Source organism: Anomalospiza imberbis, chromosome 2, assembly GCF_031753505.1.
Source record: "Anomalospiza imberbis isolate Cuckoo-Finch-1a 21T00152 chromosome 2, ASM3175350v1, whole genome shotgun sequence".
NCBI lineage: Eukaryota > Metazoa > Chordata > Aves > Passeriformes > Viduidae > Anomalospiza > Anomalospiza imberbis.
In genome coordinates, this window is record NC_089682.1 from 79,055,511 (window position 1) to 79,072,513 (window position 17,003).

A 17,003-nucleotide genomic window follows, 5' to 3' on the forward strand; every position below is an offset into this window, starting at 1 on the left:
AGGTGAACTTCCCCACTCTGCATAAGAGAGATTACAGCAATATATTTTCCTTCCTGGCTGCTGCAGTATCAAATACAAAAGCTATCAACAACTCAGGCTGCCTTAACAGCATTACTGTCTCTTTACAAGAAAGGTATAAGAGACTGTCAGGCTGCCAGGGTAAGCTGCAGCCAGAACTACACTCTGCTTTGTAAGATGGATGGAATCTTCTTAAGGACATGCTTCTAAGCCTGAGATTCCCATGTCCACAAAGGCAGCAGCATTGCACACAGAATAGCCCCGGCAACTGGTACTGCCCCAGAAGGGGAGGCAGGAGTTTCCAGGCCCTGGCAGGCTCACAAGCTTGACACTTGGAAAGGCTGCCGGCCATATCTGCAGCTTGCTTCTGGTTCCTTCTCTTCTAAGGAAGCCTCATGAGCTAGCCTTCTGAGCCACTCACACTACCAGACCGACAGTCTTTTCTCTGAGCTCGGGAGTCACACTGAACCAGCAGGTGCTGCAGGAAAAGAGAGCATGCCAACTCCTGAAGAGATGCTGCAATGCAGGGGAAGACCAGCCAGCAATCAGAATGGCACACCCTGAAGCCAGCCTGGCAGGCTGTGGGGTCTGAATAGTGTGCAGACACCTGTGGCATCAGGAGGCCCTCACCTTCCCTACACCAGGCCTCATTGAGAGCAAGCAGCTGGAATGAATGATTTCCCCTCTAGAAAAACACAGAGCATTTCTGTTTGCATGTCTGATTGCTTCCCCTCTACGACACAATGAAACCAAGAGCAGCACTCCATCAGCAAAGGACACATGATGGGCAACCTGTCCTTCCCCCTTCCTCACTTCTCCTTTCCTCTGTCAGGATGGGAATATCTCACTGTAAGGATCTAAACCTCCAATTAATGTAATGGACTCAAGGGAGCTGCATGAGGTTGGAGAAGCCTTTAGGATATGGTTTTTGAAACTCACCAAAAATGAAAAAAAAGCCAAACAAACAAACCAAAAAGGAAAATGAGAACAAAATATTCCACACCCATAAGGCACTGAAACTTTGTTGAAAGCAAAACAATCACATCGCATGTTTTTCAATATGACAGATATTCTTCGTATTTCAGTCTCCACACCACGCACACAGAGCCACCTTGCCCAGCTATGTCCCTTCAGTCTCCTCTTCCCAGCTCTCAAAGCCTTTCAATACTAACAAATTCACGGGCAGGACATGCCTTTACCACATTCTATCAGACAACTTCAGCCATCCTTCACCATACAAGCTTTACTACTCAACTTTGACTCCTCCAAAGGAATGTGCACCTCTATAAAGGCTGCTGGGCACACCTTGCTTACCAAGCATGGCTTTCACCGATAGGGTTTAAGAATGTCAAATTATTAAGTCCAGTTTTCACTGCTTTGAGCATCCATACATCCACTCATCCATCAGCTTTTCTAAATCCCCAAAGACTAAAAACGGTTTGTAGAAGGCAAAGCTCAACGGGAATCGTTATCTGTGTTTGAATTTCCATGGCCACGGGTGAGCTAGGCTCATTTAGTGCTGAGGCTGCAGGCTGATGAGCATCACTTTCATCAGCAACTGCTGCTTATACCGTGGCTCCTCCACTTTCCTGAAGGCTGCATGTGAAAGCAGCACAATAAACGACTGGGGAACTCATTTAAGTTAAAAGTTGTGTTTATTGTACTATCACAACTAAAGAGATGACCCAAGGGTGACAAAAAGCAGAGGCTGGTTGAAACAAGCAGTGGTGCTGAAAAGTGTCAAGCCACATGACAATTAAGCCCGACCCAAAATGTGGCCATTTCACCTGGCAAAGACAAAAGCCTTATTGTGGGCTAAACACATCTGTAAAGTCATCTGGAACTGGCAAACTCAGCACTGGTAGGAAGATTTCCAGCAGGAGACAAGGACTTGGCAAAGCAAAAAGGTGAGAATGCATGCATAACAAAGCATAAAGCAAATCCAGCCCTTCCCCATCCCACCCAGTCTCAGAGACTACATTTAACCTCACCTACCATCAACATTGTAGACCTTCAGGCCAGCCATGTGCTTGGCTGCTCGGGATTTGGAGGCTGTTAACAAGGCTGGGTTGTAGACTGTGAAATCTCGGTAATAATTTTCCAGAACCACCAGTGCAGCTCGTTGGATGCTGGGTAAAGAAGAAAAAAACAAAATCAGACAAATCCCCTCAGAATGAAATAAGCTCTCTTGTTTCCATAAATATTAAATTAAAAAAAAAAAAAAAGGAAGGAAGGAAGGAAGCGATATTACTCGGAACAGAGCTGTCACACCTACAGGACCGTGCAATACACAGAACATTAATTACTCTCTCTAGGACCTGATATTTCATTTGAGATGCAAGATAAGTATCTCTGCCCTCAGTTCAATAGGAGGATGTCAGGAAATCCCTAAACAAGGGCAGCACATAAAGTGAAGCAGCACGGGAAATTACAGAACCAGAGCTCAGTGCACCTCGGCAGTACACTCCCTGTGCTGCAAAGACCTTGCTCAGGCTGAAGACCAGAACACCACAACACCACACGGGTTTTGATGGAGCCGGCCAGCCTGGATGGAGGCACCAGCTCAGGATGGATGCTTTTCCCTCTCAGTCACTGCCAGCTGCACATCCCCAGACCTCCTCCATCCCAGCACCGACCAGAGTGTGATCTCTTGAGCTTTCACAGCAAGATAAGATCGCTGCCTGAGGAGTACGGCTGCCAGAGACGGGATTACCTCAGTATTGCTTGTTAAATCCCTGGCTAGGGACAGAATGAGGAGCAGTGACACTCCCTCCATCCCTTTGAAGGGATGCCTCTACATAAAATGATGACACATGGGAGCAAAACAAACACACGCGCCAGCAGCAGGAAAGGCTCAACCCAGAGGTATCTTCCTTTGCGATCATTTTGACAACGGAGAGAGATGTCTGTAGGCACTGTTACCAACAAACAGGGCAGCACTTCAAAACAAGCCCGAGCTCTGGTGTTTAAAAATGCGGGAATAGGACACAGCTCTCTCCATGCTGCTCTGGCTCTGTGCCTCAGCGTGGCACCGGCACTCTCAGCACAAATCACCGAGATCACCCATTCAGAGGGAGTTTGCCAAGGACCCACACTAAAAATAATTTTTCTGCGTTCAAAATTGATGCGTAACTGCCAACACATTTGTTGCCAGTTAATTTGAAAAGTCACACTTACCAACAAGGCCTCTCCAAAGGAAAGCAAAAAAGTATTCTCACACATGTTACAACACAGGAAGAAAACATTACAAGGACGGTAACGTGGGAAAATAAGACATTAACAAATTAAGCCCTAAATTCAGTGCTCGGCACTACCACAGATTCCACGTGTGTTCCCGGAGGAGCAATTTAAATTTTCCTGTGCTTTGTGTTAATACTAAACTTCTGCATCACACCCAAGTCATTTAAAAACACACACGCCCCACCATCCTCACTCTACAGATGCCACACTCCCACTGATCAGCGAATTAAGCAAAGACGCCAGCCCATTCAAGAGATTCTGAGAAAGAAGAACAAACCCAGACTTGTTCACTGAATAGCTTCATCAGTCAGTATTATGGCACATCACAATTCATTTGCTGTGTACCCCTGAGACTTTGAGATGATGAATTTAGCTTTTGAAGCAAATTCCATCCTTAGGATTGTTTGGAGGGATCCAGCTAGAGCATCTTAAAGAAGCTTTACTTTTCAGGTGCCATTCCTTCATATTTCCTCACCTTACATTTGGTAAAAGCAACTCCACTAAAGCACTCAGCTTCTGATTTGTGATAAAGAGCCACAAGTTAACTAAGGAAACAATTTTTCTTTGATAAAGTAGTACAGACTGACCCCCTGACAGACTCATGTAGATGCTGACACAGAACAGGTGAAAACCATTTTATTTCTCCCTGTGATGCTTCTGATTTCTACTGTGAATTTGCTGCAGCCTATAAATAAAATTTCATAAAAGTAATCATGTGGCAGCAGCACATATTCCCCCTTCTGACTGCATTCAAACATGATAAAGTTTTTCCATCTCTGCTTCCCAGGAAGATAAAATTCCATAGTTTCATCACAAAACACAATGTAATGTACACTGTACTCATTTCAAACAGCACTGGAACTTCCATCCCAGCAGTGGGAAATGTTTGGGAGCTCCACTGACCAAACTACTCTATTAGGACAAAACACAATGCATCCACAACAGAGAATAATTTATTTTCATACAGACACATTTTCCCCACCGACAGCATTATCATCAGGACGCCAGCTTTCCCCACCTAACATCCCTTCCATCCCCTCACTAAATAACCTTCCCCAGCAATTCATTGGCACGGGAACTCAAAATCCAAACACAACAAAGCTTTTACACTGCAGCAAGCAACGATTATTGCCCTGAAAATTAAAGCCCAGGTATTTGTTGCTGATGCAAATCCAGTACAGGCTCAATCCCACACACGAGATACCCCAGTAACACAGAGGAGTCTGCTCTCTGGAAGAGAAATGCAATAAACATCAGTTTCCTGAATTTCTACCAGCCCATTTCTGTCTCCCATGTAGTCCACCCTAAGCGTGGCAGGTTAGGAAGACAGCTTCAACTACAACTCTTCAAATTCTCTGTTACAGGAAAAAAAAAAAAACAAGTAGAATTAGAAACTGCAGACAAGGAAATTAAAAGGGTCACAATGATTTGCAAAAGCAAGGAAAAGGCTGAATCAGAGCCTCCTGGGCTGTGTTGCTCAACCTCTTCACCCACATCAAGGGGAAGCCTCACCCTGCCCGGCGCAGGACAGCCAGCCCTGCCCCACACGGCTGCTGCAAAGCAACAAGAACCTGTGCCCCGACCCGGCACAGCACCCCGGGCACGGCCAACACCACACGCCAGCAGGAGGACAACCAGCCGCAGGCATGGCAGCACCCAGAGCAGCCCTGGCCTTCCCATGCAGGGCAGACCCTGTGCTGCCCTGCGAGCAAGGTGAAGCGGCCGCAGGAAGCCGCCTCTCCAGCGGCTGTGGAAACTGGCGGCCTTCCTGGAGGCCACGTCTGGAGAGGCCACGTCTGGAGAGGCGGCTTCCTTGCCGCGCTGTCTCGGGAAGAGTTCAGCACCATGTCGGCCACTGCATTCATTCACCTCGCGTTTCGGCGAGCTGGGCCGAGGCCTGCCTTTTGTTCAGAGCTTTGAAAGAATGGGGAGGGGCAGGAAGAGAACGAACAGAAAGTTTTGATATTTAATCGCCCGTATGAAAGAGGTCAGAGTGAGGATTGTTCTCTCGTCCCACCGAGAGGGTCTGGCAGCCCAGCATATTTCAGGCATTGTAGCAAACTACCAGAACGCAGAAAAAGCGTATCACAGAAACACAGAAATCATCACAGAAAGACTTGGGTTGGAAGGGACCTTAAAGATCATCTAGTTCTATCTCCACCCCCGCCATGGGCAGAGTACAAAAATCAGGACACAAAATGTATTTCCATGGAACAGTTCAGATTCAAAACTTACGGCACAAGAGGAAAACGTCTTGCACAACCCAGCAGCCTGCTGTAAACACAGTTTTCCTCACAGGCAGTGCCAGTGAGGCTCTAGGCTTTGTTGCTCTGCATTTTGTGCAGCTGGAGGGTTGCTTGTTTCCAACGATTAGTTTCACTGCCCTGGAGAAGGCCATGTCACAGCATGCTGCCAGGAGGGAAAGCAAACAAGCAGACCCAGCAGAAGCACACAGTACCCCAGTGGCATTTGGCAGCAGAGAAACGCAGAGCCCTTTACTAACAGTAATGAATTAACTTTTACAGGGCATCCAAGGAAGTGGAGGAGGGGACTATGTGACACAAAGGTAGCAACTGTATTTTTCTCTTAAAAGGGTAAGTCAGAAGCAGTTTTGCTGAGTACTTGCTGCTACAAAAGATTAGAGTATTTGTAGTCTTGCCATACTCTGCGCCTCAGAGGCCACTCAGTATTTGCCTTCTGTGACACAACTACACCAACACTGAAATTGGCTTTTCTTAGTGTATTTCTAGGAAAACAGGCCAGTACTATACTGAAGCAAAGCACAAGGAAAGAAGCCTGTTTAGATCATCAAAATACTGGCTTTGGGGTTTGAGTTTTATGAAGTGGTGGAAAGAGCTGGTGAAAATAAAAAATAAGGAGTGAAAAAAAGATTTAAAATTGAAGCCACACCTCTATGCACCTGTCACTCACATGGTTTTAGCAGTTTTGTGCTTTCCTGCTAAGCTAGAAATGTAGCCTGTCATGGTACTACACCAAACATCAGCAGACACTGAGAATCATCAGTGGCAGAGGAGTGCCCCACACTTTTGCAACAGATCTATGTACACATCCAGAAAGCTGAGCTGTTCTACCACAGCATTCTTGCTATGGATGCAGATCTTGCAGCATCAGGGTTTAGAGTGAACCACACACCCCTAAAATACACAGGGATAGTCAGGTTTGATGACTGCTGTGCTAATTGAGCACTGAGGAAGCCTGGGGTTATTTAATCAAATGGTTCCCAGCACAGACTCCTCTCCTCCAAACAACATTTTTCAACATTCCTCAAAACAGGCACAGTATCAAAACAAGCCAAGGTCTCTGGGCACATTAAACACTTGCCACAGCCAATTGGGAAGTCTGGCACCTCAAAGAAAAACTAAGAAAAGATTCCACAACACAGCCTTCCAAGGAGAGCCAGCTTTGCCTTACCAGATGTCTCCAGCCTACAATTGCACCAAACTTGCCTACTGCAAGAGATACTGAGGTCTCCTGGGACACTGAGCTGCCCATCCACAGCACTTTGTAGTCTCTAGCAGTGCTGTCAGCTCACACCCAACAGACTCAGAGGACTGCTCTGCCTTCCCTGCTGTACAATCACATCTCCCTCCCAGAAAACTCCCTTTTTTTCCTTTCTCATACACTTTTGCCAGAGTACAGAGCTAGGGCTCAGGTTCCTGATCCTTCACTGTGTTGGAGGAAAGTCAACAGAATGAGAAATAAAACTGGAAATAGACAATTAAAATCAAAATGCTTCTCACACCAGTATCCCTGCTGAAGATGATTACAGAAGGGATTGCCACTATCCTCTATGCAGACTTGCCTCCCTGCTCTGCCTGTCATAGCTACAGGGGAGGCCAGCACAGGTTGCCCAGACAGGTGACCCTGGGTAGCAGTGCCACACCAGGAGCCATGAGCTGGCAAGATGCAACGGATTTGGTACTCTTTGTCCTTCCCAAGCAACACCTTGGAGTAAGGCTCCCAAGAAGACCAAGGTCATGCAGAAGCACTCTGTAGTGCTGGCAGAAGTACAAATGCCTCGGCTAGTTTTGTCCTCTCCAGTAAATGGAGCCAGAGTCAGATCTCAGCAGAGATGCCACACAATAATGCCAAGACAAGGAACTTCTCCAGCAGCTGTGGCCAAACAAGCAGAGCAGAAAAATGCCTTTTGATCATTGTAACTACAAGAGCATTTCAGTTTGGTACAGTCAAGAGAACAGGACTGCAGCTCCTAGGAAAAGGAAAACCACATTTTCTTGTCAGACAACCACAACTGAGATCTCCACTTGGCTAAGGCAGGCAAGCACAATCCTCGCCCTCCCTGGAACAGGCACTGGGCAACCAGGACACAGCAGATTTGTTTTAGATACCAAACTTCTGGCATTTGGTGAGGTAGGGAAAATAATTTGCAAGGTCAAATCTTTATCAGGGAAGGGAAGGAACCTCATCATAGTAGCAGATTGTCAGCCTGATGGCAGCAGAGCTGCTGCCCCCAAGGAAGTGAACATCCATCCGTTAATGGTGTAATTTATATGGAACCCAAACACACATCAGGTTTGCCCCAGTTTTGCAGTGACCCATCTCTATATTTTCTCTCCCCTTACAGCCTTTTTTAACAATATGGAAGGAAAAGGACAGGAATTTAAAGTGTGTCCCCATCTATTCCAACACTGGACATCTGAACAACACATGACTGCTGTAAATTTGAGGAAAGCACCGGTCGAGTTTCTAACCACAGATCTTCCCTTTTCTGCCCTGTGCAGTCCAAGACACGTTACTCTCCAACAGACATTATAAGTCTCATCTTTTGCAAGTCAAAAATCAGAATCAACACACCAGCTGAGCAATACAATAGTTCACTGTTGATGTAGAAAGGATTTCAACACAGAAATTTTCTGAATGAGAGAGAGAGGAGCAGAATTCATTTTCAGGTTGGGTTTTCAGTTTGTTTTCCTCAAACCTCAAAAGCAGCCTAGTCAAAACCCTCAAGTACAGGTGAAAAAGAAAAAGATCCCTGCAAGTCTACTACTAACTTTGCTGTTACATTTGAATGTTTTTGTTTTGAAGAGAAGGTGTGAGTATTTTTAAAAACTAGGATTTTACAGGAAGGTATGACCAAACTTGAGGGCTGGGAGGAAATCAACTCCTTTACCTCATGCAAACCAAACAAGCTACTTACTTAAGCCTTCCTGAGGAATCCTATAAAGGCACTCCCAGGCCAGCACTAAAAAGATGCTGCTATAGAACTACACAACACGAAGTTTTAACCAGCAGCTATAAAACCCCAGTAAACCCAATGGCATACTCCCACTGCAGTTCTCCTTCTGAGAAACTTCCAAACCTTTTACCTCAGGAAGTTAACTGGTCTTTAGGGTACCAGCACACAGCCTGAATGTTTTCCCCAGTCACCTTTATTGGCAGAACCTCAAAACTAGATGAATGCTTTCCCAACAGCTGCATTGCCCTTCCTTCCACTTCCAACAGCTGAAGTTGGCAGCTAGCATAACAGACTAGGAAAAAACCCCAGAACACTATTGGTACTATGTAGTGAGGAGGAGGAGGAAGAGGAGAGCACAGTCCTCTCACTCAAGGAGTGGTCTAGAAGGTCCAATAATATGATTTGCCAGGAAAGAACAATCACTGTGTTGAGGTCAGATGCTGTGACAGCGCCACACTTCTCTTCCTCAGTAACACCGTGAACATCTCGTTTCACAGTATGCAGTGCCAAGGGATACAAAGAACATAAGGACACTTGTTACCTCCAACACCATATTCAACAGACAGAAAATGAAATAAGCTGTAAAAGTCCAACCTGAGTTTTAGAAACAATGGAGGTTCTGGAGCACCAGAAGAGCTTCCTATGGAAGGCAGAGGACTCTCTTTGGAAAAAAAACAAGATTTAATCCCTTGCTGAGACTAAGTTTCTTGCCAGGTTCCCTGAATACAATTCTAGGAAGTTTTATTGCAACAGGTCAGCCTAGGTAACTGGAAAGGTTCCCTCCCAGCCCCTCACAGAACAGCAAAGGGAGTTTAACACGCGGCAAAGCCACGTGGCCCCAGTTGCCTCAGCTCACCCACAGCGATGGATGTGTGAGTGTACAACAAGAGCAGCTTCAGGAGCTGCATCTGAAAGAGCAGCTTGTGAAAGCCTGAACATGTGGTGCAACAAACTTCTCCCTCTGAAGGCTGAGGAACCCAGATGCCAGGATAGCAGGCTCCAAAGCAAACTGCCCACATCCTCTTAAGCCAAGACCACCTCTCCAAGGGGGGCAGCGTGTGTGCGGAGCTGCTGTCAAGCACCTACCGTGCAGATACCTAGCAGAACCATTAAATCCAAATGGCATAGCTCATGGATTAGCCAGGGCACGACAGCATCTTTCAGGCACTCACAGCTTGGGCTGCATTTCAGCCAGTTCCTCAGACACCAATAACCACATGCAGATGCCCCAAGAGCTCTCAAACTAGACACCCACTTCCCTTTGATGCCATACAACACATTCAAACATGCGAAGGCACTACCTTCTCATCAAACAGAAAGAGAACACTTGCTCCAGGGCCTCCTGCAACAAGAAACATGAGAGGCAAAGGAGCTGCCTGTGCCCTGCCATGTATCTGCCATGTCCCAGACACCTGCAGTGACCAAAACAACACCTGGTCAGACATCCACACCTCAAGCCCCACCCAGCACCCTCAGGAGCCACCAGTAGTTTAACCGGACCTGGACAGCAGCAGCTACCGGACCCAGGAGCTAGAGCTCTGAAAGGGGTCTTCCCAAGGGCACTGCTAGCACACCAAATATTTGTCTCCATGATATGGTTTTGCCAGGTGGCAGGGGTATCGTGCAGGGAGCTAATGAGAGTACTATCTTGCTTATTCATGAGAAAAAAAAAAACCCGCAAGCAAACCACCAGCTACTGCCTGCTCACACTAAAGTAAAGCCAAAACTGTAAAAGGCCCTCTTCATCTATTGAGCAAATGGGCAGTTTGGGAAGGAAAGCAGTGAGAGAAGAACACAAAGGAACAACTTAAGTGAAAAGGTGATGGGAAGAAGCTGCTGCTGAGCCTTCCCCACAAACCTGCACAGCTTGGTAGACACAGGCACCCCAGAAATACACGGGTCTTGACAAAGAAGGGACAAGTTGGCTTCCCCAGACACTGTGGGTGTTGCATCCAGCTAACAGACTTGTCCACACCCAATTCGACATAGACCAATGACCAATTTGAGAGAGTCAGGGACACTTGAAGTCAATCTTACAGTTAACATCTGCACAGCTAAGCAGATTATTGAGGCCAATGAGCCCTTTCGAAGGAGACCTGCATGACTCAAGATAATAATTTACAAAGTCCAGTCTCACAGCCAGAGATATCACTATAAACCAAATCCACTGAAGTAAGCTGCCATCCATTTGTGCACCATGTCCAGCTCTGAATCTTCAAGGACATGACCAGAGGTGCTCCAGACCAATCCCTCGTGCTTGGGCCAAGGCTGGTCTTCTGTAGGTCAGATGGACTGGGGAGGAGAAGTAAGGACTTGGAGGTTCTCCTTTCCCCAAGGCTCAGCAGAGGAGCAAATGTGCAGACAGAGCTGTGCCCCACCAAGGAGGGCTCCTGCAGACTGCAGGAATCTATGGGGCCTGATGGGATTCATGCAATACTCCTCGAAGAGCTGATTGATGTCATCACAAAGCCTCTCTTGAGGATTTTTGAGCAGTCATTGTCCTGATTTTCAAGAAAGGCAAGAAGGAGGATCCCAGATACTACAGGCCTATCAGTGTCACTTCAGTGCCTGGTAAAGTGATGAACATTATTCTGGGAGGTATTGAAAAACACCTGAAAGTGTGATGACAACACAGTCATCACTCACAGCCAGCACAGCTTCATGAGAGGAAAGTCCTGCTTATCAAACCTCCTTTCCTTTCATGACAAGGTAACCCAGCTACTTGATCAAGGGAAGCCAACTGATGTAACTTTTTTGGATTTCAGTAAAGCTTTTGATACTGTCTCTCATAGGATCCTACTGGACAAGATGTCCAGCATTCAGCTGGATAAACACATCATGGGTGAGCAGCTGGGTCAGGCACAAAGGGTTACAGTCAATGGTGTGACATCAGACTGGTGACCTGTCACTAGTGGGGTTCTACGGGCTCCATCCTCAGCCCTGTGCTCTTCAAAATCTTCATAAATGCCTTGGACACAGGACTAGAAGGGATACTAAGCAATCCTGCAGATGATAAGCTGGGAGGAACAGCTGATGCCCCTGAAGGCAGGGAGGCTCTGCAGAGAGACCTGGGCAAATACCAAACACGTGAAGTTCAACAAGGGAAAGGGACAGATTCTGCACGTAGGATGGGGCAATTCTGGATGTATAGACAGACTGGGAAATGAGATGCTGGACAGCAATGCCACAGAAAGGGACGTGGGGGTCCTGGCCAATGACAAGCTGAATGTCAGTCTGCGGCCATGAGAGAATTCTAGCCTTCATCTTTCCCTCAGCTCCACCAAACTTTTCCTCTGCCACCACAAGCCTTTGGAACCATTAAACACCACAAGGGTAGTTAAGAAGACTGCAGAAATTAGGCTGAGCAAAATAATCCAAGTAGAAAAATACACACACAAACTGCAAAGCTACATGGATAGATAACAGAGATATAAATTACCAGTTCCCCAATTCCACCACTGCATTGCTGTGCAACTAGACAATATTTCTTTGGGAGGGGTGAGGAAGGATCAGGCTGCTGACAGGATTTTTTTCTGCAGCAGCATTAGCTTAAGAAGTGATGCGGAACTATGATCAAACATTTATGTAATTGAGGGTGTACCGAGTACTTCTGAGGGAGGTGTAACCTCTTTCAAAAGCTTCTACACTCTTCAGGTTGTATTTAGGATTTAGAGAGTTTCAAACAATTCAGGGGGACAGAACAATACCAAGGTGTGCTCTACCTTCTGAATACAGGAGTTAGGAGCAAGATCACAAGCTTACCCTGCATGCAAAGGTGAGTTGAGACAGGCACTCAATGCAGACACAAAGGATGAAATACCAGACACCCCCAAGCCCTGAGCTACAGAGCACCCTTCAGCTTCCAGCTCAAGCCTGTGTCCTGCTCAAGCACCCAGGAACCCTGGAGAAGTTGGGAACATATGGGACCTGGATTACCAATCAGTTCCTGGGAGCAGCGTAATCCACGACAGTGATGCATTTCCTCTTCCCAGCATACACACATGCTATGCCTCTGATTAATCTGAGCCTCAAATGAAAAAAAAGTATATGCAGGAACTGGCAGGTATGGCAAGAAGATTGTAAGAGTCTGCATTTACACGAGATAATTTAAAGCCACTGTTCATGCTTCAAATAAGGCCAGTCTTTAGCCAAGGAATTCTTCAAGCTACATGAATAGTGATGAAGTAACTAAGGGTGGGGCTTTTTGTTAGTAGTTTTTTTTTGAGGGTGGGAGAAGGGGTTAGCTGCTGATTTAGGGTGTTTCTTTCAAAGCTAACAAGTACTGCTTTAATTCCAAGGAAATAACAAAGGGTTCAAAGCTTCTACTGGCAGTGAAACTCCAGTGCTGTAATAGGACTTTACATTTAGATTTAGATGCTGCAGCCATGAAACATCTGCATTCAGCTCTTGATCCTACAGCTGCCTGGTTGGATGCTCTCACAGGAAAGAGGACCATCTCTTCTTTGACTCCCAGGTGGGGATGGGGATGGCAGGACTTTGAATGAAGCTGTCTTTTGAGTCAATAGAGCGGCTTTAACTTGTTCTAGGGTTCCTCTCAAAACACCTGGGAATGTTGTTCTTCTGCATGCCGACACAGACAGGCCTGAAGAGGCAGCATCCATGTTAGCCACTAGCAGACCTCTGCACACAGAAAGGTATCAGCTCTCAAACTACAGCCCAGTCTTCCATGCACAGCATCCCTCACAAAGCTCCACCCCAGCAAGCTTTGCATAAGCAAGAGCCACCTGATTTTATAACCAGCACTCAGCAACCCTATGAACAACACTGGGGCCACAGGGACATGACCTGCAGCTCCAAGCTGAGAGAAAAAAATCCAGCCCCAGCAAGGATGCAGATAACCCTCTACCAGGACTAGAGGAAGGCAAGCCAGAGTCAGCAGCCTGAAACTACAGCCAAGGTCCTTACTGCCATGCCAGGAATCTGTTTTTCTGTCAGCCAGGGAATAGCTCTCCCCACATTGTCAGCTGATGTCCCCACTTGACCTACACTGAACAAAAAGAAATTTAAGCACTGAAGTTCATTTAAGCATGTACTGGAGGGGAAATCAAGTTTTAAGTGAAAATATTGCCCTCCATTTTACAGCCATTAATATATAATTAAAACAAAATTCTATTACTACCACATAGCTTCCTATTAACTTTTCCTTACTTCTTCAGGGCAGAGTCAGGAATTAGTTTCCATATTTATTGGACTTTACTTGTGCTGTATGAGAACTGTAAATTCGCAGTTCCTTGTCCTCTTAGCAAAACCTGAGCCTCCTCTTTTCCCCCAAAGAACACACAGCTCACTTCTTTGCAGAATACTTGTATTTCATCACGTACCACAAGAAACAGACCGTCAAAGGTTGAGGGGGTGGCATTTTTTTTTGCAGCATTTGAAGATAAAAGTATCTTCATGGCCACAAAATTTGTTCGGCAGCTTAGGGAGGCCATCTGTGTCTGTGGGTGGTACACAGGCACTTCAGAGGGCACAGACAGCAGTGGAACAGAAATTCCACGACAAACCCCCTAAGTACAGGGTAGGCTGGAGCGCATACCGTTCTTGGACTTCTGGGCAGTGTTGGTTTTGAAAGATAAACCAACAAGAAAGGAAATCCCTGCAGATGAACCCAATGGCATTTCCTCCACACCGTCTCTTTCAGAAAGACAGCAGCTCCTCACCAGGGAGCAAGTAACACTGTACGGGCCATGTGGGTTAATAATTGACAGCGGGCACGTCACCTGCAAGCAGGCTTGTAAACTTTTAAAGTATTAAGTATTCCAAAAATGCAAGACTGCTCTAGGGTATAACGATCAGCCTGCACCACTTGCCCTTGCTGCCTGGTGCATCTGCAGGAGCACAAATAAGACTGGTAGCTGGCATGGTGTCTGGTGCACTCAGCTCACGCTCCTCCGGGTGACAAGGAGAGGAGAGATGGTGTGTGCAGAGGGTGCTGAGGGCGATCAGGGATCAAGATCAAGGAAGGGAGGAGAGAAGGGTAGAAAGATGTGGGCACTTCAGCTCCCCCAGCTCTCTCTCCTTAATCAAAAGGAGGAGCAGTTCCATATGAAACCCATACGTAAAGCACACCCTCCATGGCTTCAGAGACAGATTTTACCACATCAGAAACTCCCAGACAAGTTGTGCATGTTGTAAATACTTACAGTCCATCCTAGACTTCCCCTCACCTCTAATGAGGAGTACCTGGCCTTCCTGGAGCTTGCTGTTCACTTCTGTCACAAACAAGCAGCCTCTTAATGAGGTGTTGCTCTGACCCATGTCATAAGTCCTAGCTGAACTTTGCTGGCAACGCACCCCTTGCACAACCAAACAGACCCTTGTAAAACAGAACAAGGCACCATTCCCATAACTCATCTGGAACATCAAAGAAGACTGCTCCCTACTCAGCAGGGAACAGCATTTTTTTTTTCCCCAGAGGCTACTGGAAAATTTCCTTCTGCAATTCCAAGGGTACCCTCCTGGCCAGAGCAATCATGTCTCTGCAGCACCATCCTCTAGAGTTGAGGCAGCAGACACAGAGGGGGAAAGTATGGCCTGTGACTAAAAATGGTTAAGAATGTGACTGAAAAGCTCTTCCTATATAGGGCATTATCAGTTCATCCACAAGTCAGAGCTTTCTTTCCTATTCCATGACTACTTCATGGCATGGGGTGTTTGAAAGGTGCTAATGCTCAACTGCCCACTGTGAACGAGGTTCAGCACCGTCAGGACTGGGAGCATGGAAAAGCAGCCCAGATGAGCTGCAAGAAGTTGCAGAGATGGTGAGTTGCAAAGAGGTGGTTGTAAACGCAATTTTGTCAAGTGCTGCTGGAGAGACACTGGGTGTGGAGGGGGTCACAAGTCTGACACCTCTCAGTGCCAAAGAAGCTGCTCTGGAAGAGACCCCTCAGTTTCCCCAGGAGCTTCACACTTGCAGATGCAATTAACACCCATTTAGCCGCCTATCCCAGAACTTCTTGGGAGGGGAAACTGATCAATGCTTGTGCTCATTCCGTTTGGTGATGGGTAGGAGAAAATCACACAAATGGGCACCAGGACACCTGTACAGTTTTCAGGACAGGGAAAATGTATTCAAGAACAAGGCTAATTTCACACAGGCCAGAGGCTCCAGCAACAGAGCTGGTCTGCAAAGTCTGTGTAACATGCTGTTCTAGCAAGTTCCTGCAATCAAAGCAGCAGGACAGTTAATAATATGTTTTGCTACAGAGCAAGGTAAAAACTCATCAGCTCAATCTGTTTCATCAGCGTGCATCATTACAGAAGATGGTGAGGTTGAAGAAACCCCAAGGAGAAAGGAGGGTCAGTGTAATTCCTCAGTCCCTGGGAACACAGAACAAACAAACTGCACACAGGGAAGAAGGAAAAGACTGGAGTGTCTCCAGCAGGATTTAGCTCGGCAAGTAGAACACTGCACTATGCTGCACCAATGCTTGTCCTGCAGTCCCTTCTGACTGCCCTATTGGAAACAGAAATATCCCTGAAATGTATGTGTGGGCTCAGTCCTTCAACAGAAACCAACAAGATTTCAGCAGCTCTTGCTCAGGGAAGAGATCAACTTCCTAAACCCACGGTTACAACCATGCTAGAAACCAAGGTGTCTATATTGCATGGAAGCTTTCCTTTTGAGGAGTAAGAAGATTGTAGAACAGCATAAGTATCGACATAACTCCAGACAAGTTGACAAGACTCAAGACAAGACTCCAGTTCAACAGCTGACCTCGTGCTCTTCATTACCACCCTTGATATGGGGAGGTATACTTGAGCAACAAGATCAGATGTCAAGGCTTACAAATGCAGGCTGGAATATGGAGAAGCCTATTCCCACTCCTTAGCCCTCCACACACTCCCTCAGTCGCGAACCAAGAACCAGTGGCACCGAGGAATGCCTGACAAGAGAGCACTCATCAGATTAATCAGTAAATACTGACAACCTAGAGATCAGCTTTATAAGCAACAGGTCCAACAAACACCCAAAGCAGCTGGGAGGCAGACTGAATGTGATCCCCTTCCACAGAACATGTCTGCACCTCCTTTCTTTTGTGAGCATGTGTAAGCCACCAGGTCTCTCAGTAAGGTATTGATAATTTCTGCAGGGAAGGTACTGGGTTTTCAGAGACAGGTACTTGTTTTGAGGAAGCAGCTGTTACCCTTATTTTTAAACCACAGTTTAATTTCATTTTTAAACCACAGTTCAGCAAACACCCATGCAAATGGCGATGGCTAACAGGGATACGAGGAATGTTCAAGTACACTTTTACCATACAGAACTGCTGTTTCTGAGTACCAAACTTCTCTTAATTAGATTGACAAGAGAACACTGACCGGCTCACAGCCATCTGCAAAACTTGCACCCTGATTCCAAAGGTGTCACAGGCTTCCCTACCAGCTTTCTAGCCACCTTCATAAAGGCAAGCCCACACCAGAAAGGACAATGTCCTGGTTTTCTCCAGGACTGCATTAATTTTCTTCCAAGTAAACTGATGTTTGGGTTATTACTAAGCACTGC

At 46.5% G+C, this 17,003-nt stretch overlaps 1 protein-coding gene across 1 annotated transcript in view; it reads right to left on the reverse strand.

Moving 5' to 3' along the window:
* The window catches only part of VANGL1 (VANGL planar cell polarity protein 1), a 45,717-nt gene that overhangs the window by 10,571 nt on the left and 18,143 nt on the right, over positions 1 to 17,003 (reverse strand). The window contains exon 5 of the mRNA XM_068181975.1: positions 2,014 to 2,147. Coding sequence (XP_068038076.1) covers positions 2,014 to 2,147 — 134 coding nt within the window. The remainder of the gene's footprint in view (positions 1 to 2,013; positions 2,148 to 17,003) is intronic.